The following is a 22657-nucleotide window of genomic DNA, read 5'->3' as shown; positions in this document are numbered from 1 at the left end:
GGTTAGACGGCCAACTGTGAAACTGACATCGCGATTTTGATTCCCGCCAGTTGCAAGAAAAAAAATCCAAGATTTTTTCTCAATTAGTCTGGGTGTTGTGGTATATTTTTCATTACCACCTTCCATATTCCCTCTTTTCCACCTACTGACAAGCCTCAAAATAGAGGCTTAGCGGGTTATTCCTTCAAAAAAAAAAAAATTTTAATGAAAATATTTTTGGAAACGTCAAACTATGCCTATCGGCGCAATTGCGAAGCTCTTCTCGCTTACAGGGGTGCATTGATAGGAATACATTTAAAAAATGAGATTTAATATTATTTTTTGCGTTCCCCAAAATCCAGCAAAAATAAATAAATAGGTTGAAATCATAAGGAATTCAAATTCCTTAACGAACGAATCTGATTAGGATCCACTAAAAACTAATGTTGATTGTAAACAATAAAATACAAACTTTTTTGTATCCAAAAAATGAGTATCCTCCAATTTTTTGGCTAGTATATGCATGCTCATGGCTCCTTGGTTAGTATGCTCCTCGCATACTCATGAATGCAGCTCTGTTATATAAATAAACGAACTCAGTAATTATGGGTACGCTTCTGTGTCACTACCTTTTTTAATAATTTACTCACTTATACATTGATATATATGTATACACTAGATGCAGCACTAAGCGCCCGTCTTGCGTTCCATTAAACGTAAGTTCCGGAACTTAACTTGTAGTCAGTAAATTTAAAGCGGCATAAAAAGGCGCGACATACAGCTTTCAATTTACAGTAAACTTCCATAGACAGTCAGTCTTTTTTACTCTACTACGCATTTTGCACGGCAACGACAACGCTCATTTCAAACTGCCGTTTTATGAAGCATCATCTCTATTTAATTATACCTCAGTGTCTCTATCGAGTAATTATTGCTCGATGCTTGAATCGAATAGTCATAAATAAGATGTTAGAAAATGGTTTATGGATCTGACCAATTAATAAGAAAGGGTAGGTTGGTGAGATTTATTTGGGATCTTGTTTTTGATTCAGTGAAAAGCTTGTACTTCTTGAATTTGACATAAATATCTTTGCACATTATTGGAAAATATTTAGTTGGTCTGTATAAATAAATAAGAAACAATAATTGAGATTGTAGTCACTTTATTGATTCTGATAAAAGCATAATCTCTAAATTGTCCAGTTAGTATAAAGTCTTATTACTTTATTGTTTTTAGACATAACTATTATCTACAGTGGATGTCGAGAGGCAAATTTTATACTTATATATATATATATTATACTAAGGATTGTTTATTTTTTAGCATACAAATTATTTTTCCCGAAGCATACTAATATTGTTTCCAGTAACAGCATCTGGTCAATAAATCAGATCTATTTATCTCGATTATTCAATCTCCAGTAAATTCATCAAACACCATTCTTTTATTTAACATTTTTCTACTGTTCACAAATTAGGATGATTCTGCATTTCCTCATGCGTAAAATAAAATTACCAGCTCTATTTTTTAAATGCCTACAAGGGTACTTATATTCATAAAAAAACAAACAGACCAGATTAATTTATTTGACTAATAGAGATGACTTGAGAAAAAATATTTAAAAGAATAAGTAAATGTTGTGAATAATAGGGTAGTTTCACAATTCTTACTTTAAATAAAATAATGTAGTAAGTGATTAAAGTTGAATTCAAATTGCATTATCAGAGTATTTAAAAAAATACTTAATAGGCAGACTTACATTGTGAAATAACGGTATAAAGATGCAAAAAAATATGTTGTTACTCTCTCTTCAATCCGTGCCTCATATCTGAGGATGGTGATTACGTTTGACTCCAGGCTTGGCTCGTCTGTGGACAGTCTCCCTCCATCTGGAACGGTCTTGTGCTCTTCTATAGGCATTCGTCAGTGATGATTCTGATAATTAAGTGACTGTGCCGCTCCATCTTGTCGGTTGACGTCCACGCGACCTTGTCCCTTCGACACTTCCCAGGAGAATAGTTTTCTCCAAGCTATCAGAGTTCCCCCTGAAAATATGCCCAAAGAACTGCAGGATTCTTTTCTCGCACATGGATGTTATTCTTTCTCTTATGTCCAGTTCCTGGAGTATAGATGCATGTCTGGCTGTCCACGGAATCAGCAGCATTCGCCGCCAACACCACATTTCGAAAGCTTTGATTTTTTTCTTTTCAGATTCCCTCAGTGTCCAACACTCCACACCGTACGTGAACATTGAAAAAACCAAGGCCTTCACCAGTCTCTTTTTGGTGTTAATGGTTATACTGCGATTCTTCCAAATCTTCACCAGTCGACTCATGGCATTTTTGGCAATACCTATACGTCGCTGTATTTCACCTTCACACCCACCACCATCGCTGATGAGACTATATGTTGCTACAATTTAGAATAAAAAGGCTTGACCAAATAAATATTTGTAACAAATAGATTAACATCATTATATACCAAATTACAATATAAAATGGATCGAAATTATTGCATGTTGATTGCAAATTGACAAAAAAGATTTTGTCTGAATCTGAAAAATGTTTGTGCACCAGCATTACTTTCAGTTTAAAGAAATTTAGAAGTTAGCTAAATATCTTATCATCTCCTTCTTTTTCATCACCACATCACCAATTGCCTCCAGGAGACACTATCGCCAGCCAGCATTTTCGCCTCTTCACACGTCAATTCAGCGCCCCTTAATTCCGCCGAATAAAGTCGAAAGATCGTCATCGACGGCCTTCCAGGACGGCGTGAGCCCGCAGGTTTAAAGACTTGGGTTTAGGTTCTCCTGAGGCATGCGCAGCATGTGTCCAAGCCAGATCCACCGCCGCATCCTCAAGACGCTCGTTATAGGAAGTTGCTGCGTCCGTTCTCGTACTTCAATGTTAGTTATAAAATCGAACAACTTTATACCTAATATTCTTCTCACGCACTTACTCTCAAAACTCAGAAGTTTGGTGTTTTGAGCTTTGGTAAGGTGCCAAGAATTGCACCCATATAAGAGTACTGGCATTGCACAAGAGTTGAATAATCGGCATTTCGTTTTGACCGAGTATAGACTAGAGTTCCATACAACACGCATCATGTTAAAAGTTGCTTCAGGAATTCCTAGGCAGGTTGCGAGCTCTTTGTGCTGTGCATGCTTCCATCCTCAGTTATGTGTACTCCCAAGTATTTAAATCTGTCAACTTTCTCGATTCTCTGTTCATTATTACAGAGAGGCTGATCAGGGTCAGGACAGGCCAATGTCCTTAATACTTGTTTATTTAAGATAAATATCTAACGTTAATATGCAAGATGAATATTCTTATTTTATCATATTTGGTGTTTCTTTTCTTGAAAGAAATAAATCGGACTAATTATATATGTAAATACATAATAAGAGTGATGTTATTTTATTCAATTCCACACTAAGTATTACGATAGTATTAGTTGTTTAGAGCTAAAGACCCGGTGGCAAGAATAAGAAATGCAAAACAAAAATACTCAGAATAACATTTCAAATATTGTAAGCCCACATCTTTCAGACAATAAATTCTGGCAGGTCAAAAAATTGTTAACCGTGCATTAAAAAATATAATTTGTAAATAATTATGTGTAAAAATATTATTTTAATAGTCTATTTAAAAAGATAATAATCATTGGGTATATTTTGTCAGAATAGTATTTTAGAATGATTTATACTTCATGGCATACATCTTTGGTTGAAAATCTGAATCAAGAACCAAAACAGTTTTTTTTTTACCAGATCACACATAAACATAAACTTAAGTAGTTAACACTTATAACACAATACTACATAGCTATAGCTTGTATTACATAGCTGTAGTATTATTACATAGCTATAACTATAATATATATATAATGCAGACAAAATATACAATATAATATATATTATACGACATTTTAATTTATGAGATTCATTTGACTATTTTTTTATCATTTTTTTACTATTATTAAATCATACTCATTATTATCTTGGACGGCTTCACTTATAAAAAAAATCAAAAAGTATTTTTAAATTTAACGAAATTAATAAATCATATTTGTGTTTAGTTTACCAAACAATTATATTGCTTGTCAAATGATTGAATTAATAAAACTTGATTACACCTACTATCCTAATAATTTATGATATACATCAGATTCACAATGGAGTGAGATTCATCGCTAGCGTATTGTTCAAAATGTCACTAGTGAAATAATTAAGAGAAAAAGTGAATGGAAAATGATGTCAACATTGTATAAGTAAAAATTATCTATGGCACTACTATTCATTGCACTTAACTTATTAAATTACATATTAATTATAATATTTGTGTATTATTCGTAATTCAATTGTTATTTTTAATTCAACACGTTAAAGGGCACTTGTGTTCTAACATCTAAAGTCAAATCACTATTTTAGCGACATTATTAATCAACGGAGATTCCATTACTTTCTAAAATATAACTCGATATCTACCATTTGTACTTGACTAAGTATGCATTATTTTATAACTATGGAAGTGCAATATGGAAGTTAAGCCACCCGACACGCAACGGCGACGTCTTCCCTGATACCACATTCGTAGAAAATTTTAATTATCCCAAAACTAAATTTGTAAGAAGAAAAATACAAGACTAGCGTTTAGGATAATACGAACTTTTGGACTGCAAAATATTCAGAGTTGCACAACAATATGGGTAAACAGGGGGTGCAGTTTAGTTGACTTTTCCACATAAGTTAAGGAGTTGAGACCGTCGATAGCGTACCTGCGCGAGGCTTGAGCCAGCAGCGTCCTCCTTTCAGGGCTCGGCGGCTGAGTGCGATGCCTCATCATGGAGTAGGCGCTCACAGAAGGCTCCAGGCGCACGGGGTGGAGGCCTATCTCCAGCAGGCGCTGGTACAGATCGTCGTCCTCCCCTCCCCACCCGAAGTACAGGTTGCTCATGCCGTTGGCCGCCACAAACTGCGAGGCCAGCAGCGCCACGGCGCCTCCGAACAGCTCCGCATACGGCAGGTTGAAGCGATACTTGTCGATGCTGGCCGACATATGGCGGGGGGCCCTAGTGCATGCGTACAGGTTGCCATAGCGCAGCGGAAGAAGGTCCACGTCGTGCAGCACGAGACACGGGAAGCCGTGCTGGATGGCCACCACGGCTCCGATGTTCAGCAGCTTGGCTCGGTTGAAAGCCTTTCCGTCATCCTGCTCCACTACGTATACTCGGTAATGCAAGTTCTGCTTTCGTAGAAACGTGTGAATGTAGGTTAGAAAATCTTTCAATTGCTTGTCTCTATCTCGATACGGTACTATGATGGCGGTACTGAAGGACGGCTTGCAGTCCAGTGGCACGAACTCCCCGCCGAGTTTTAAGTTCATAGATTCCAGCGTTAATTCGTTCGACAGTTCTAAATATACTTTTGAATGGTCGTTTAAAATTGACGCATAGTCGCAAGTGGCTACATGATGAAATGTTAGATTCTTGGACATTTCCTGCGCGAAATCTTGCCATACATTTTCCTGTTTGATATACTCGTAGTGCGACGCGAATCTCCTCGTATGAAAACATAAAACTGCCAGGAGAAGGAAAAACGAATAAACGAGGTATTTTGAGATTTTAACGTATATAAACATGATTTCAGGAATTGATCGCTACATATTCAACGAACAACCGAAAATGACCGGCTAGGCCGGAAAGACACTATTTCTACGGCGCCGTCACTCCGTCAAGATGTCAAAAATGACAGCTAGGTCAGTGTTGGCAGTTTAGCGACTTTGTCGCTAGATTAAGCGACATTTTGACATTTGTATTATTTAGCAGCTGCATTCAGAATCGACTGCAATCGTTCCATTTTATATTTAGGGAGGCCAGCATATATTCCATTGCAGTAATCGACTAGTGATATCACAAATGCGTTCACTAAGAGACGGGCTGCCTCATTAGGTAGATGTTTTCGAATACACTTAATTTGCCTTAGCTGGTAAAAACATGCGCTGACTGTTTTGCTGATTTGTCTTTCAAGCGAAAGTTCAGCGTCAATATGAACGCCTAAAAGCTTGACATTATGAATAATAGAAGGTCCAGTGTTTAAAGAGGAATCTGTTAACATATGTTGCCTTCTTGGTGTTGCAACCCAAAGGTTATCTGTCTTTGATGGATTAAGGATAAGTCGATTTTCAGCCATCCAGTCACCTATTTTACCTATACACTGAGTGATGGCTAATTGTAAATTGTCTTTATCCACCGGCTTGCAGAAAAAGTATATTTGGGTATCATCAGCATAACAATGAGCCCATAACCCGCAAGATTTTATTATTTTTTCAACGTCTTTTGTATAAAGTAGATACAACAATGGCCCTAAAACTGATCCTTGTGGTACTCCTGTTGTTACAGAGTGAACTGGAGATTTCGCATTTTGAAATGCAACCTCATACTCTCGTTCGTGAAGATATGACTGGAACTGGAAATAGTACATAAGTATATAATGAATTACATATTCATGAAAAAAATTATTGAGTATTGGTGAATGGTGATTCCCGGCTATTTTCAAATATATAATATTGTGGTATGATAATAGAATTTCATGACATTATTGAAAAATGCATATATATATTTGTTTATTTTATGAGGAGAAATGTAAGGGAATCACCTTTCATATAAAAATGATAGAAATGGTTTTTCTATTTCAATTTAGTTGAATCGTTGTTTTAAGCAATTTTTCAGTACTTTAGCAGTTAGCAGATTTTACATTTAAAGGACTTTAAAATATTAAATATTTATTTGTTTGACTGATGATTGAAAAAATGACCAGGAGATAGAGAGACAGAAAAGACCCATCAATGTCAGGACCCCTATTCTGCAAGACGCTTCTACCTGCAAAAAAACTATTTATTCCGAGTCATTAACAGGCTTACAATACACAATAATTGTATTTCCACAGAACGGCAACCCGTTGAGCCATTGAATATATTTTATGAAAATACATTCAACCGATGTATCTTTGTGCATAAAAAGAATTCATGTATAGGTAACTTAGTGTGATTTAATTAATATTTATGCCTTAAACCCCTGAAGAGTTTGTATGGTTACAAAAAATACAGTATTGTTGAAATAGAAATTAAAATATCAATATAACCTCAAAGTAATAAAACAAGATTTACTTGTATTCTGGGCCAGTTTTGCAAGCTGGAATCAGTGTATTTTGGTGATTCACATATTACAGTCCTTTTGGTTTTCATTGTTCATTTATCAAGCGTTTTCGAATATTTAAAGCAATGGCCTTAGGCGAAACGGCTTAATTTTGAACAAATGTCAAATTTATTTTTGCCCCCCTCCCCTCCCCTCGCCACTACCGAATCTACTATTTATTTTTCTGAATCTACCTATTTTCGCTTGATCGAGTCTGGCAACTCTGGTCAAAACAATATGACTTTTTTCTTTGCATTTTTGCGGCTTATTTTTACGACAGACGTTTCATGCGGCCTCGCGATTTTCATTTTTGCCATCAATTTTCATAAATAATCCGTGCATTTGTATTCCACTATTGTATGTGATTTACAACCGCGAAAGGCGCGAATTTTGTGATTTTTTTAAAAAACAAATTGTCAGTGAGTAAAAGTTGGTGTGATTTCTGTTATTCGCACAATAATTCCTAGCATACAACTTTACATTCGTTGTTTTTATTTCATAATAAAAAACATGTCATTAATAGAAAACCTAGATTTTGGTGACGTGACGACGGATATCGAATTCAAAAACAAATCAGTAGAAATAAACAGTTGGATTACCAAAATACATAAACATATTCAATTATCAGAAGAGAGCCAAAATAATATAATGGACATGAGTCCCGAAGATAGAATAAACTTGAAACTGTTTACAGTTTATGCAATAAACTCCTTGTGTTGGATACAGCTGCGGTTCCGCGGGGTGGATCCCAACGGTCACCCCGTCAAGCAGCAGCTCCTGAGGATCCGTCAACTGATGCAAAAGAAAGACGAAGCTGTCGAAAGGAAAAATAGACCAGTTCTGGATAAAGATGCGGCCAAAAGATTTATACGTAGCGGACTATGGGACCCCAAAAATAAAGAATTGTTAAATGGCCCTGCCAATAAAAAGATTAAATTTTCTGATGCATAGTTGCTGTATTTTGAGTATAATATTAAACAAATATAATTTCATTTTACAATTTATTTTTTTAATTTACTCTATTCTTGTTGATTATTTTTCGATTCTTAATTTCAATTTATTTGTACCATAATAGACCGAAAGGCCCAAAATCGCATTTAACCATTGTGATCTTACTGAGAATTAAATTTCTGTGTTGTTACGCGACAGGACTACTTACAGAAAGTCATTTTTACACATTGAGTCAGTTGTTTGGATGTTTTCTGGTATTTTTCCTGCGATGAATCTGCCTCCAGACTGGAGAAGGGCTGTTGTTATGCCTCTATACAAGGGAAAATATTCAAGGGTGAAATGCGGAAATTACAGAGCAATCAGCCTTCTGAGCGCTGTTGGAAAAATGTATGGAAGAATACTAATTGAGAGAGTAAGAAAAGTTACTAAGGATAAAGTGTGGGATATACAGAGCGGTTCTATGAATGGAAGAGGATGTACGGATCAAATATTTGCTTTTTGAAACATGACAGGAAAAAATATTGCTAAAAACCAAAAGCTTTTCTGCACATTTGTCGATCTGCAAAAAGCGTTTGATAGAGTTGACAGAGAAAAATTATGAAAGGTGTTATCGGAGTATGGAGTGAATGAAAATCTGACACGGGCTATTGCTTCTCTGTATAAAGACAGCACAGCATGTGTTAGGGTAAATGGATCATACACATCGTGGTTTGACATTCATAAAGGAGTCAAACAGGGTTGTATGATGTCACCATGGCTGTTCAACATATATATTGATAACTTTTTTTTTTTTTTTTTTACAATGTATAAAAGAGGTAAAACAGAGTACTCAAAAAATAAAGAATATGAAATACATATTAACGGTAAGAATAGTAAACAAAAAAATCCCACAAAGGCATGGCCTGTTCGTGGGTGGTTATACAAGAAATGTTTATGAAATTTTTGCTCCTATAATAAATAGACAGGAATGATTATTTGTATAATGAATATGCAGGTATAATATTTTTGTATAATAAATATACAGGTATAATATTTTTGTAAAATAAATATACAGGTATAATATTTTTGTACAATAAATTTACAGGTATAATATTTTTGTAAAATAAATATACAGGTATAATATTTTTGTATAATAAATAGACAGGTATAATATTTTTGTATAATATAAGACAGAGAAAAGAAAATATTCTATAAAAGATTAAAAGGTACTTTTTCATTTTATATTATCATAGAAAAAAAGAGTTAATATCTTTAGTTTGAATCCAGGAAGCTTGTTTCTTAAAAGAAAGAAAATTTCAAAAGTTTGAGATTAATGAAAGAATTAAAACTGAATGAAAGAACTGAAAGGTTTAAGAATGGGAGGAAAAATGGGTGATTTAACTGTCAATTGTCTTTTGTATGGTGGTGATGCAGCACTCCTATTCTTGGTTACAAAAATCTATGATGTATGCAAGGGAAGGGATTTGTCGATGAATGTCAATAAATTTGATGTGATGGTTTTTGAAAGAAATGAAAGTATGACTAAATGTGAAATCACTGTGAAAGGGGTTATACTAAAACAGGTAGAGAATTAGTGTTTCTGAGAAGTATATTTACTAGGGATGGAATGACTGAGAAAGATATTGAAGGGAGGGCAAGTGCCGGGAACAGAGTGAACGGTCCACTTAAATCAACCTTGGCTAATAAATGTTTGCCGCGAGAGGCAAAATTAGCAGTTACATGGAGAGCTTTTTTTTATGTTTTGGAATTCAAACACAAACAAGTACTTGGGTACCTACTTAAATTAAATATTTGTACATCAATCTATTACTTTTAGATTTGGAATTCAATCATAAACAAGTAGCTACTTACCAATGAAAAGTTACAACATCTTTTTTATGTTTATCCGAACGGTTTTTACTAAAGAATTTTTAGTAAATTTTTGTAAGTATACTTAATTATGTTTAATCTTGAGTTGAAATTAAGAGGAAATGCGGTCGGCCTTTTTTTCATACAGACGTATTCACATATTTTCTCTATGAATTATGGCAGTAGAGAAATGTTTTTTTTACAATAACAAGAACAAACTATCACGCCGTTTCTCCATAAAGGTAGACAGAGAGGATAGAATGTCACATCACTCTATCTTTGCATTCAGATCTCGATTCCTCTACATTCATAGATTTTCTCATGCACGCGCGCCGATTATTCCGACTTTTACCGTGTCCTTTTTCAAGTATTTGTTGGATTTGGTCATGCCATGTCTTTCACGGTCTTCCTCTATTTCTGCATCCATGAACATTTGCATTGTATATATTTTTAGCCGTTCTTTCGTTGTTCATTCGCTCTGCATGTCCAAACCAGCGCTGAGCTCTTTTTTACACATAATAGATATTTACAATTGGCGTGTCCCTGTATTGTTTGTTTTTTAAAAAAAGGTTTATTATGTCAACTAGAACCATCCAAACCCATAAAAAAGCACAGTTTCATCTGTTGTCTACGGGCACACGGCGCAAGGTATATAAATTTAACTTTTTTTTCTTTTGAAAAACGCAAAACATATCAATACAGAAAATTTATTCTGATACTCTGTCAAAAAAATAACAAAATCGGTTTAGTTTTGAGATGCGGAAAACGGGTTGGCGAAACGTCAATTTTGTCTATTCTAACAAAAGGTCTGACATGCAGTTATCTTTTTCGCACAGTGTTAGGAGGCAACTGCAAGACAGTGATAGGAAAAAAATGTTCAAACGCCTATTTATCAAAATTCTCTGTCATCATAATTTATGTAAACCGAAACACTAAAATAATAATGTATACGTGTATATCTAATCTTGACTAAATGCAATAATTGATATAAAAAAAACAAACAAAACAAATCATCACGCAGTTTTTACGTACGGGTAAGCAGAGGATAGAACGCCACATCACTCTTTCTTTGCATACAGATCTCGCTTCCTGTTAATTCATACATCTTCTTATAAATGAGGAAGCGAGGATTCGACTTTTAACATGTCCATCTTCATGTATTTCTTGGTTTGGTCATGCCATGTCTTTGTCGGTCTTCTTCTATTTCTGCATCCATCAATATTCGCATTGTAAATAGTTTAAGCAGTTCTTTTGCTGTCCATTCGCTCTCCATCTCCAAACTAACGCAGAGCTCCTTTCTTGATTTTGTTGTTAATGCTTATCTCAGCCTTACATAATGTACGGATTTCAACATTTGTGAATCTATCGCACATATTTTTGCCACACATTCACCTAAGAGATTGTGTTTCGACAGCATTCGATTTTGTTCATTTAATCTATATATGAGTAAGAACTCAAACGTAGCAATAGCAAAGCATTGCCGGGTTCCGCTCGTGCAACATAAAATCACCGCTGCAATGTCACGATTTGATTTCTTATTTCCTTCTTTCCTTCCCATTTTCACCCCTTTACTTGCGCATATACCACAGCCATTATAATTTATATGTTATATGTAGATAAAAACCAATATATTATGCATAAAAAGTGTAAAATAAAACTCGATAAAATGGTCTTACAATTAATTTCTCGTTTACTAAACTAAACAATATTTCCCTTTCAATGGTTTTTTCAACAAAGGATCTTGTTATTATTTTAGAGAGTAAACTATCGAGAACAAATGTATAATATCGAAAACAAATCTCTCAATCCTTTATCAATAAAATGACGATGGATTTCAAAAGTATTATTATCATAAAACACTTTACTGCTTACCAGTTCGACCCCATCTAGAATACACCTCTCCAATCAGGACTTATATTGACCGTATCGAGTTTGTTCAGCACCATTTTCTAAGAAAAGTGGAAAATGGAAAGATGGCTGCAATTATATTTTTAAGACTACTAAATTGATTAATTTTTTAATTCGACCTATCATTATTTTTTTCATTAAGAATCTGCATGCGTCTATGCCCAGTATTGTAAGCATTAAATGTATTTATCGTACATTACTTACTGGGCATGCCCATAGACAGATTTTGAGTCAGATAATAAACAACGCTATAAATAATTATTATGTTTATGGTGTTAAAAATTTAAAAATTATATAAAAAATTTTTGCTCAGAATTCTGTTCAGATTTTTAACCAATTTTTTGTTTTACTTTAAAGACTTTTAGTAGTTCACACAGAGGCTTAGTAAAACAACACTTTCTGTGGTCTCTTACCCGTATCCTCCCCAAGCTTCCTAAACAAAAGTAAGTAATAAACAAATTTTCATATACTTTTTATTTCAATCAACCATAAGTTAAAAAAGTGAATACAATAAATAAGAAATATTTACATATTTATCATTAATGACTTTAAAAATTTTATGATTTTATTATCAGTCAAAACCTTAAATTCTATAAAAGTATATTGGAATGCAAAGAAAAGAATGTTATTAAAGTATAAATAGCTATCACCAGAATTGTATAGTATTGTATAAATGCCAATTACATACATACATGTCATAAAAAGTTATAACGATGTAATGAAGGATGACTTAGTCTAAAACAAGTTTATAAAGCAGTTTATTAGTTTTTCATAACAATATTGTGCTGTACCCTAATTGTGGTTGCAAGTTTTGCGTGATTATTTCATTTTGTATTGATAGCGAATGGAAAGCAATGAAATATTTATCAAAATAAAAATTAACGCAAGTACAGGTAAACCTCCTATAACACGGTCTCCCACAACACGGTTTCGCTCTAAAACTATTAAAATTTTGCAGGAACCCTCCTACAACACGGTTTCTCTCAACACGGTTATATATGTGATGTTTGTTTAAAAGATTATCATAAAATGAAATTGTTGGCATATTAAAAACTTGCAAAATGGATCGGAGATGACGGTTTTGAAGATTCGGGACATTCAAGATTTAGTGATGAAAGATGAAATTGCCAAAGCATATTTGCTGGAGATGGTTTCAGACATTCAAATCGATTTTGAGAAGAGAAACTAGATTATTGTGAAATAAAATAACTTACTTTAAAGAAATTAGAAGGCTAAGTGTAGCGAAAAATCCATTTTTTTTTTAAATGCAGGCCCATTCGCTGAAAGAAGCCAAAAATCCAAAAGGGAGCTGGAAAATTATCTGCTTCCGTAGCAGAAAATTTACAACAACCTTTCAAGGAACAGCGAGCAAACCAAAATCACCGACTTTTTAAAGATGGCAGAAAGTGCAAATGATGATAAAAAAAGCTCAGAGAGTGAAGATGATATTATCATTCAACCGAAAAAATGTTTACGTTTATTTGTATCTAGCAGCGACGAGGGAGAAAATCATTAAATCGCAATTTAATAAAAAAAAAAATTACTGTTTGACACATAAATATGATAATTTTTTATTGACAAAAAAACTATTTTGTTTTTTTTACCCAATCCCCATTTTGTACTGGCTCTGACTTCATATAACAGAGTTTCACATTATTTACACAGCATTTTAAAGGAACCTATATACCGTGTTGTAGGAGGATTATCTGTACTGTACATTTTTTACAATTGTGATAATACGAGTACAAAAACAAATTAAATAGAAATCTCTTTGTTTTTCAATAAGTAAAGTTTGACTAATGCGATTAAGTATTTATGTTTCCTATTAGAATCGTATTATTTTGATAAAATGCCATTTTCTAGTATTAACATATTTACCATCAAAGTAGACATTGAAATTATTGGTACACAATACATTATAAAATACACTAAAATAAGACAAAATGTAAATTCAATGAAAGTAGTAAATTTTGTGATAAAAACATTTTTTCAGAAAAAATTATTTGATTTTGGTAGAATAAAAAAATTCAAAGCGTTACCAAATAACTTTTCATTGTGACCATTTTTTTATTGATTACAATAATTCCCAGTTGAAAAAAATTGAATTTTAAAAATATCTGAATAACCTACGCATGCGGCAGCAAACTCGCTAAGTAGAAGTGCCGATATATTAATTACCAAAACACACCACTGTACATAATTACAATCAGTCCGTGTAGATGTTTAAAAGCTACTTTAAGAGTATATTATTCAGTAAGTTAAATAATTTCTGGGTAATAAAAAAAATGCGCAACAATATACGTGATTAATAATTGGAGCAATTAAAGGGTACCTAATATGGCAAAATGTACCTTTGTCCGATCACATCCGAGTTCACTCGATAGGGTGTGTTTCAATGCACATAATTCAATAACAAACCAGTCTGAGGTTCTACATGTTCGTACGAGGGTTGACTAATATGCTCCACCCTGGACATATTTTAAAGTGGACAGCAAATTATTTTTTTACCTTATTTTCTTTTAGTGCATAGCAGTCTCCTCGGACTCGTATGCACTTCTTACATCGATGCTACAATATTTCTTTAGTGCATAGTAGTCTCCTCGGACTCGTATGCACTTCTTACATCGATGCTACAATATTTCTTTAGCTTCCTGGTAGAACATTTGTTCGACTTCTGCCGACCACTCATCTACACACTACCAGCACACAAGGCGTCAGTGTCAATGACTGCTATTTGCGAAGCTGGGTTTACTATTAGAGCATCGCTGGAAGAAGTGCGTATGAGTCCGAGGAGACTACGCCGAAAAATATGCTACGAAAATTTGTTCTCATCCGCCTCGAAATAGATCAGGGGTGGAGTGTATCAATCAACCCTCATAAACAGATAACATAAGTGGGTTGTAGTAGATTGATCAGATTTGCAAAACCAGTCCGGCGGCTGAGATGTTGTCTCCGGCTCCAGCAGTCTGGCGAGCGTCGGTACACACCAACACAGGGGCGACGCACAGCAGTAGCACGGGGGAGGAGCCCTCCTCCCAGCAAGACACGGGGCGCGCGGGATCCAGCGCGACGCGATCCGCAGCACCGCCGCTGGCCGAGGTTGCGAAGCTGTCGTCCATGACCAGCCGCACCCGCTCTGGCTCGATGCGGCTGGTGCCGCACACGTGCCGGTGTGCCGTGAGGGAGGCCTTGGCGGCGGCCGCCATCGTCCGCTTCCACGCGGACCCCTTCACCGTCATTATGGCCTGGTAAGCCAGCGTATGAACGTGGATCCTCGTTAATTTCCTACTTTCCGGAATGTTTAAGCTATTTTTTCTGAGCATTTTGAATACATTTCTCATTTGGTCCAGCGCTGTCGCCACTCTCGGATTAGAGTCCGCGACAACACTAATATTCCCATATTTCAGAGTGTGGTATAAGTTTACTAACTCCTGTTCGTTCATTCCCAGCGAATCGGAGTAAGGAATGATTTCTTTAGTCAAGTCTGTCATTAGCTTAACTTCAACGTAGCTAGCCATTTCAAAGTGAACCAATGTAGACAACGTCTGAGATATCATCTGTTGTTTAATTTTCTCTAGGCGAGCTTCACGAACACCTAAAATTAAAATTTACCGTATCTATATAGTGTTTTAAATAAATGATTACAATTTAGTTGTTGATATTGATCATAATTTTTTTTTTTTTTAAAGTAAAATGTATTCTGCATCCGGGCGGCTAAAGAATACAGTTCGGTGTAGAAAGGAACCAGAATCCTGGACGAGCATTTTCGACTCGATGATTACTCTCAGCCAAACGATCTGAAATCAAGTGAATTTAAGTCCACTTCGTTGTGTAGTGTTTGGGGCATTCGCCTACTATTCGATCGCAGGTTTGATTCCTGGCAGGGTGGATGTGAAATATTGGTTTTAGAGGTGATTCTACAGTGCAGTATTTTAATATTTCTAAACTGGCGCCTGAAGCGTAAAACTGATCACCTTACCTTCCATGTAACGATATAATGCAGTGCCCTATTTTATGATTTTCTACATCAATTTCTTTTGAAAAATATTTGTAATTATCAAAGTACTAATTGGGACAAAAAGATTTTATATTTAGGACATTTTGCTGTTCATATTCCAAATAATTTATAAAAGGTTTCTTTGGATACCTACCAGGAGGGAATGGATAGCTGTCCATCATTTGCAATCCACTGACAACGAGTAGATTCGGTTTGAAAGAAGTCAGCAGCTCTCCGAACGGCTCCAACGAGCTAACCATGGGATTATTCTCATCGTTGTGCAAAATATATCTGTTGGCCCTCGGAGCTGTAAACGGGCCCCAAGTGGCGTCAGCCTTGTACTCCAGGATGAGGTGGACATCGTCCTTGGCGAGCGGAGCCCCCGCGCTGACCAGCCCGGGGGGCAGAGCCTCGCGCAAGCGGGCACTGGAGCGCGCGGCTAGCAGCACGCGACAGCCCTCCAACAGGAAGCGGGAAGCCATGACGGGAGCGTTGCCCCCCACGGCCCAGCGAGCCTCCGGATCCTTCTCGGCGATGGACACTATCTCGTCAAACAGCGAACCATTGGACATGTACCGTCTGAAATTATTTACAAAATCATCACCATTTCCCCATCTCTGTTCTAATATGTTAATGTTAACAGCTCCCCATGGAGTTGAATCCAGTCCTTGTCTACAAAAATTTGGACAAACTCCAAATATTGTTGATAAATCCACCTGGTCCATGAAGAAGTATAGAAATTGAAAAAATAACATTTTCAGGCGTTGCCTAGTATGTAGGTGAAATAATTCAATTAGACGAATCTCATCCGCATAAATAAAGGTTTCAGCTCTTTAACTTCACAAACATCAACAGATGAAAGAATTGAAGGAATATAGATGTTCAAATATGGGCAGAATGGTGAATGTTACACAGTGTGTAAAGTGGCCACTTAAACCAGCCAATGACAGGTCGTAAGCCCTGTAGATGACTAAACTTCTATATTGCATTCTCTTAAATGTTCTTCATCTCTGTTGTAATATGTCAACACATGTAAGTTAATTTTAATAGATTGAATTTTTCTAGTGACATTTTTTGGTGGAACTACATTTTAATGATAATAATAAAAATATGTATATAGTTTTATTTCATTTTTATTTCGTCATGGCGATGTCGGTCACGACGAAACCAGTCACTGGTAAAAAATATAAATTAATTAAAACTATTTACGTATTTTTATAATTATAATTAAGTTCATTTTATTCATCGATATTTTCTGTATCTGATTTAGTATAATGAAGCAAAAACAATGGTTCCTAAAGCGCAAATTAAATTTCCAATGTAATCAACAGCAAAGGCATGTTTTTGTAAAATGTATGCATTAACCTTTTATATTAAGAAATATTATTACTATAATACACTATTTTTACTATCTTTTTATTATTTTGTATTTTAAGATTGAAATAATATAAGACCAAAAATTTCTTAGTGGTCAAGACGCTTGACTCACACACGGGAGGTTCAACACAAAACACAAACACAAAAATTAAATGTGATTTTTCTCAAGCCTGGGTGTTCTGTGATGTAATTCACCACTGTAGTTGGGCCTCCTGGCCTATTGTGGTGCAAAAAAAAGCAAGGCAAGAAATATTTATTTAATAAGTTGTTTTTACACTTGAATATTTCTTAGTCCCTGGACTGGTACCTGAAGCGAAAGAGTGATCATCTTACCTTCATGTAACAAAAATGATTAAGATACGCAGCGATTGGTGTACCAATGAAGTGCCCTATGCACCATTAGGTGCGGAAAGGGAATGATGATGATGAAAAATTTCTTGGGCAAGAAAAACTGCATCATTCTTTATAAACATATTTTAGCACATAACCATTGAATGGCCATCCCCTTGATTTTCCTATTTTTAATGTGTTTTTAATTTTTATTCATCTTTACTTTATTTCCTTTTTCTTTTTTAATAGTTATTATCATATTTAGTGAAATAATTATGATTATATTTTATGTCAATTGCTATAATACTTTATGTACTTTTTAACTATATATTATAAGAGCCCTCTGGGCGTTTATAAAAATAATAAATACATAAGACACTGGGACATATTTATTATCTTTACTTGCAATGAAAATTTTATATTCTTATCATGTTTGAAAAAGGGGTAATCACAAAGAAAGAATTATGTACATTAGATAAACGAGAAGAAATACAACGGGTAAATAAATACAGAGGTGACCCGGTAAGTATGTTTATAATGCTGGATATAAACTTAAAGGCTTGTTTAAAAAACATAATATTACGTTTATCATCATTTGAATATTGCACTTTGGAATGCAAACCTATTCTTATTCTTAGAGGTGGGGGTCAGTTCTATACATGGTCCTGGCGTCACTGCGACCTGTAAAAATCTATTGTGACGGATCCCCGTGAATAGTTCTCGCCCTCCAAGCCCAGGTCTTTAAAGAGCCTGGCTACTGTGTGAAAGGCGAGTGTTCTCATTTTGCTAAATTTCCCTTTCCAAACCCAAATCTGTAAAGTATCGGGCTATTAGGAAGGGGGCAAGCTCTTTAACATCCTTAGGTGTAATCAGTAGTTCTCCGAGGATGAGGCTTATTTTAAGATGTAAAGCATCACATTCACATATAATATGTGTAGATGTTTCCTCATCTGCACTGCAGAACCTACATCTAGAAGTTTGGGAAAGGTTCGTTCTAGAAAGGTGTTTGTTCATTTCTCTCTTTCTCTGGTGATAACCCTCACTTGGTTTCGGCTGAGCTTTACTAGGTCGAAAGAAAACCTTTACCAGTCCTGTTTTATCAGTTCCTTCGTGTGGTGCTGACCAGGTTCTATTTGCCATAGTTATATTATTTATTGATGGCTGTAGCCAATTTGTACAAATTGTATAACATAGTTAAAAATAAATATAAGTTATATATGTTAAGTTTATAAATCTCACATACATATTATTATGTATACATAGGCACACTATGTATAGTGTAAATAAATTGAATTTTACGTATTTATAAACCGATTCATTTTTGGTTCATTGGTTATTGTTGTTATGTCAGCAGTACCTATTATGTTTGTCATTATTTGGTGTTATGACACTCTGGAATGCAAAGTGCAATATCCAAATGGTCTAAAAATACTTTAAATTTTTCCTGCTTTTAAAAATCAACTGTGCTTTGGTATCATTAGAGATGCCACGAATAGTGATTTGGCCGAATACCGAATATTTGGTGGCCGAATGTTCGGCAAAAGATACATGAATTTCGCTGACAGGTTACGACCTGTCTCATTGCTGTGCATGCGGGGGTGACGGGGCGGGCGTATTTATTTCATTAGCGAGTAAAAAAAATCATGTTGCGACACGTGTTATTTGTTCATTATTACATCACATTGTGTTACTAATAGTCCTTATTAGTTATTAGTAATAATTATTAGCAATTAGTAATTATTTGTTCATTGTACATCATGAAACCATTTAATAAAAAATCACCTATTTGGGAATATGATGAGATTTGTAGTGTAGATAGTAAACTGGCTGTGTGTTTGCTGTGTAACAACAAGATCTCGCGAGGTATTATTATTTATGAGAAAAAGTGCAATCGTTTGCTACCAACTAATACTGAAAAAATGGTTTTCATTCATCACAACATACCACTGATATATTTTAAGTATTAAACTAATCATTTGTGATTAAAATAGATACATTTTTTAGTAATATGCCCCTTTTTTAATAACTTGGTATCCGGTATTTGGCCGAATACCAAAATTTAAAAAAGTAGCCGAATATTCGTGACATCTCTAATTATCAAAACGTTGGTTTGTTTTTTATAAAGAGCTTTGAAAGGCGCTGATTAGCCTTTAGAAAGATGCTACGAATCTAATTTCTTTAAAATTCCTCATATTAAAAATTCAAATATTTTTCTAAATAAAACAACTGCTCTATTATTAAATAAGATCAACATTTTCAGTTGGGTAAAGATAACATATTTACATATTATTTATATTATTTTCTTCTCTAACGCATCTTGCTCCATTAGAGGTAGAAACGTTAAACATAAAATTATTACATGTATTGTTGTTATATAAAAGTGTAAAAAAAGTATATTTATCAGAAATTAAGGACATAAGATAAAGATAAACATGAGTGCAAGACTGGCCTTATTGACTTTATTAAGAAATTCGCTCAGAATATGTGCGAAGGCAATGAGAGTTATGCACTTGGTTATGTAAATTGTTAGAGATTTATAAAGCTTGTTTACTAACTCTGCAGCGGCACCATGACGAAAGTAATAAGCGAAGCTTTTCACGAGTTCTGGGAAAGTAGAAATGTCGTCAAAATGTTCCGGCTGCCCTTCCATTTCCTCGAACTTCAGCAGCGGCACGGCATTGGCGAAGATATCGTAGCAAGCTCCGTATCCGACGGCCACTTTCGGGATCGCAGCACCTTCTCCCACTAAATATTTATTTTCTATCCTTAAAAAACTGTCGGATATCGATGTTATTTTCAACAGATCACTATCTTTGTTTTTGAAATAGACCGCCCAAAGAACGAAAAATATCGAAAGCAACGATCCAACCTTCAACGTTGAGCCGAACATTTTGATTTAACAGCTCAGCCGAGCTCAACTAAACGAATAAACGAAACACAGAAGTCGTTTATGCTAAATGCATTTATAAAACCTTTCGCGGCCACGTCAATTACCATAATCTGAAATTTCAACGGAATGTAATAATGATAAGTAATAAACTGAAGGAACGCAAGTGACAGTTCGTTATTCCTAATCGCCGACACCAGCTGGCGCCAGCGTCCATAGAATGAACAAGTTTATAATTAACGTATTACAACAGAGAAGAAGAACATTTTAGAGAAGGTAATATAGAAGTCTAGGCATCTACAGGGCTTATGACCTGTCATTGGCTGGTTTAAGGGGCCACTTTACACACTGTGGAACATTCACCATTCTGCCCATATTTGAACATCTATTATTTCATAATTATTCATAAGATCATAATTATTTTTGTGGGTTGAAAAATCACTACCTAGTAATTTATTTATTTTTATTTATTTATACTTTTTATTATAAATACAATTTTATGTTCACTTTGCCCATCTAACAAGGGTACATACCCCGTTCCAAGCTAGGCAATCACATTTTAATACATGATAGTCACTAATGACGAGGTTCTCAGCAGAATCGAAGAAGAGAGGCACCTAATCAAAACCATCTCAGAGAAGCGAGTCCAATGGATCGGCCACATTATACGACATAGGGTCTCCTTCATGACATCATAGAAGGAATGGCTGATGGGACAAATTACAGAGGGCGCCCCCGACGGGAATATTTGGAGCAAGTGTGGGAGGATTTAAACGGTGCCTCATATGTCGAGCTGAAGAGGCCTGCAGAGAATAGAGACCGTGGCAATGAAGGACGAGATGCAGGACTTTGCTGCAAACCAATCCCCAGGATTGAGACTGCGAAGAACATGATAATATAGTTTATAAGTTAATAGAAAGAACAGGCTAATAAAATATAAACTTACTTGTTTATACATTTTAATACATATATATACACACATACACATATACATACATATACATACATACACACAAATACAAACATATATACACATATATACCCTTACATACACACACATGTACACCCACCCATGCGCATACACATATGTACATACATTCATAAAACATAAACAATTTATTTAATATAATGCGAAACTTTATGATTCGAAAAAATCACATACATATACTTTTACTCTGTAAACAGATAGAAGAATTTGCGAATGCTACACATTGTACAAAGTTATAATTATAGTAAATTATAATTAAAATGCAATTCCACCAAGAAAACTCAATCTATTGTATAAAGAAGTTAGGTACTTAAAACGCAGCTAATGAATGACAGGCCATGTGCCCTGTAAATTATATGATTTATTGTTTCAGAATTTACTTTGTGGGAAAACATTTTGAATTTATTTAAAATAAAACCCTGTAAATGTTTATGTTTTCATTTTAATGCGGTTTTGTCGAAATCAAGATGTTTTCTTTTCAGTTTTATCAACGAAACGTCGCGAAATGTTATAAGTATAAATTAATGGAAGCAGGTAGGTAAATACCAATTGCAAACACGATCGATGATCAGTTTTACGCTCAAGTGCCACCTTCACCTTCCAGAACAAAAATTTCAACCGCAAATGGAACCCGGAATTTCATGCATGGTATTCAAATGCCATAACCACTGCACCACAAGACAGATAGGTATCTAGTAAATTTAAAATAAGCGAATAATCTACATCATAAATAAATAATGAAAAATACATTAAGAGACCATTGCAGAGGAGACTGCTGCGAGATATTGAATAGATTTATATAGGTACTACGAGCTAAACCCGGCAATACTTTGGTATTGCTAAATTTAAGTAAATCATACGCGTATATGGATTAAATGAACACAATCGAAAGTTTGATATCAGTTATTGTATTTAGTCCAAATTAGATATGCACGTATACATTATTATTCTTGTGTTTCGGTTTACATAAATTGTGACAGAATTTTGATAAATACGTACTCGAACATTGTTTTCCTGTCTCTGTCTTGCATATGCCTCACCGATGCTGTGCGAAAAAGACGATTGCATGTCAGACCTTTTCTTAGAATAGACAAAATCGACGCTTCACTGTCCCGTCTTCCACACCTTAAAACTGAACCGATTTTGTTATTTTTTTAGACAGAGTATCAGAAAAAAAATCTGTATCGATACGTT

At 34.9% G+C, this 22657-nt stretch overlaps 2 protein-coding genes across 2 annotated transcripts; both read right to left on the bottom strand.

The window, feature by feature from the left end:
- Positions 1–1291: 1291 nt before the first annotated feature.
- Positions 1292–5715, bottom strand: beta4GalNAcTB (beta1,4-N-acetylgalactosaminyltransferase B). Its single transcript, XM_088241187.1, has one exon. It carries the CDS (start codon positions 5620–5622, stop codon positions 4669–4671), a length of 954 nt encoding a protein of 317 aa, XP_088097313.1. The 5' UTR covers positions 5623–5715; the 3' UTR covers positions 1292–4668.
- Positions 5716–12343: 6628 nt separating this feature from the next.
- On the bottom strand, positions 12344–20655 carry LOC148271595 (ADP-dependent glucokinase). The gene is made up of 3 exons (XM_088241182.1): positions 20144–20655; positions 16036–16460; positions 12344–15479 (listed from the first exon to the last, which is right to left on the bottom strand). The coding sequence occupies exons 1-3, from the start codon at positions 20476–20478 to the stop codon at positions 14797–14799; spliced, it is 1443 nt and encodes a 480-aa protein (XP_088097308.1). The 5' UTR covers positions 20479–20655; the 3' UTR covers positions 12344–14796.
- Positions 20656–22657: the final 2002 nt, after the last annotated feature.

The sequence above is a fragment of the Micrasema longulum genome, unplaced genomic scaffold (genome assembly GCF_059751315.1).
Source record: "Micrasema longulum isolate JH-2025_06_02 unplaced genomic scaffold, ASM5975131v1 h1tg002775l, whole genome shotgun sequence".
Classification (NCBI taxonomy): Eukaryota; Metazoa; Arthropoda; class Insecta; order Trichoptera; family Brachycentridae; genus Micrasema; species Micrasema longulum.
Note: the sequence above shows the minus strand (reverse complement) of the source record. Positions and strands in the feature narration are given on the sequence as shown.

Excerpts from the sequence above, each read along its gene's own strand:
- beta4GalNAcTB (XM_088241187.1), bottom strand. The coding sequence starts at position 5,622 with ATGTTTATATACGTTAAAATCTCAAAATACCTCGTTTATTCGTTTTTC.
- LOC148271595 (XM_088241182.1), bottom strand. The coding sequence starts at position 20,478 with ATGTTCGGCTCAACGTTGAAGGTTGGATCGTTGCTTTCGATATTTTTC. Across the intron at positions 16,461-20,143 it reads CGTCATGGTGCCGCTGCAGA|ACGGTACATGTCCAATGGTT; the intron begins GTTAGTAAACAA and ends AAATAATTTCAG. Across the intron at positions 15,480-16,035 it reads CAGCTATCCATTCCCTCCTG|GTGTTCGTGAAGCTCGCCTA; the intron begins GTAGGTATCCAA and ends TTTTAATTTTAG.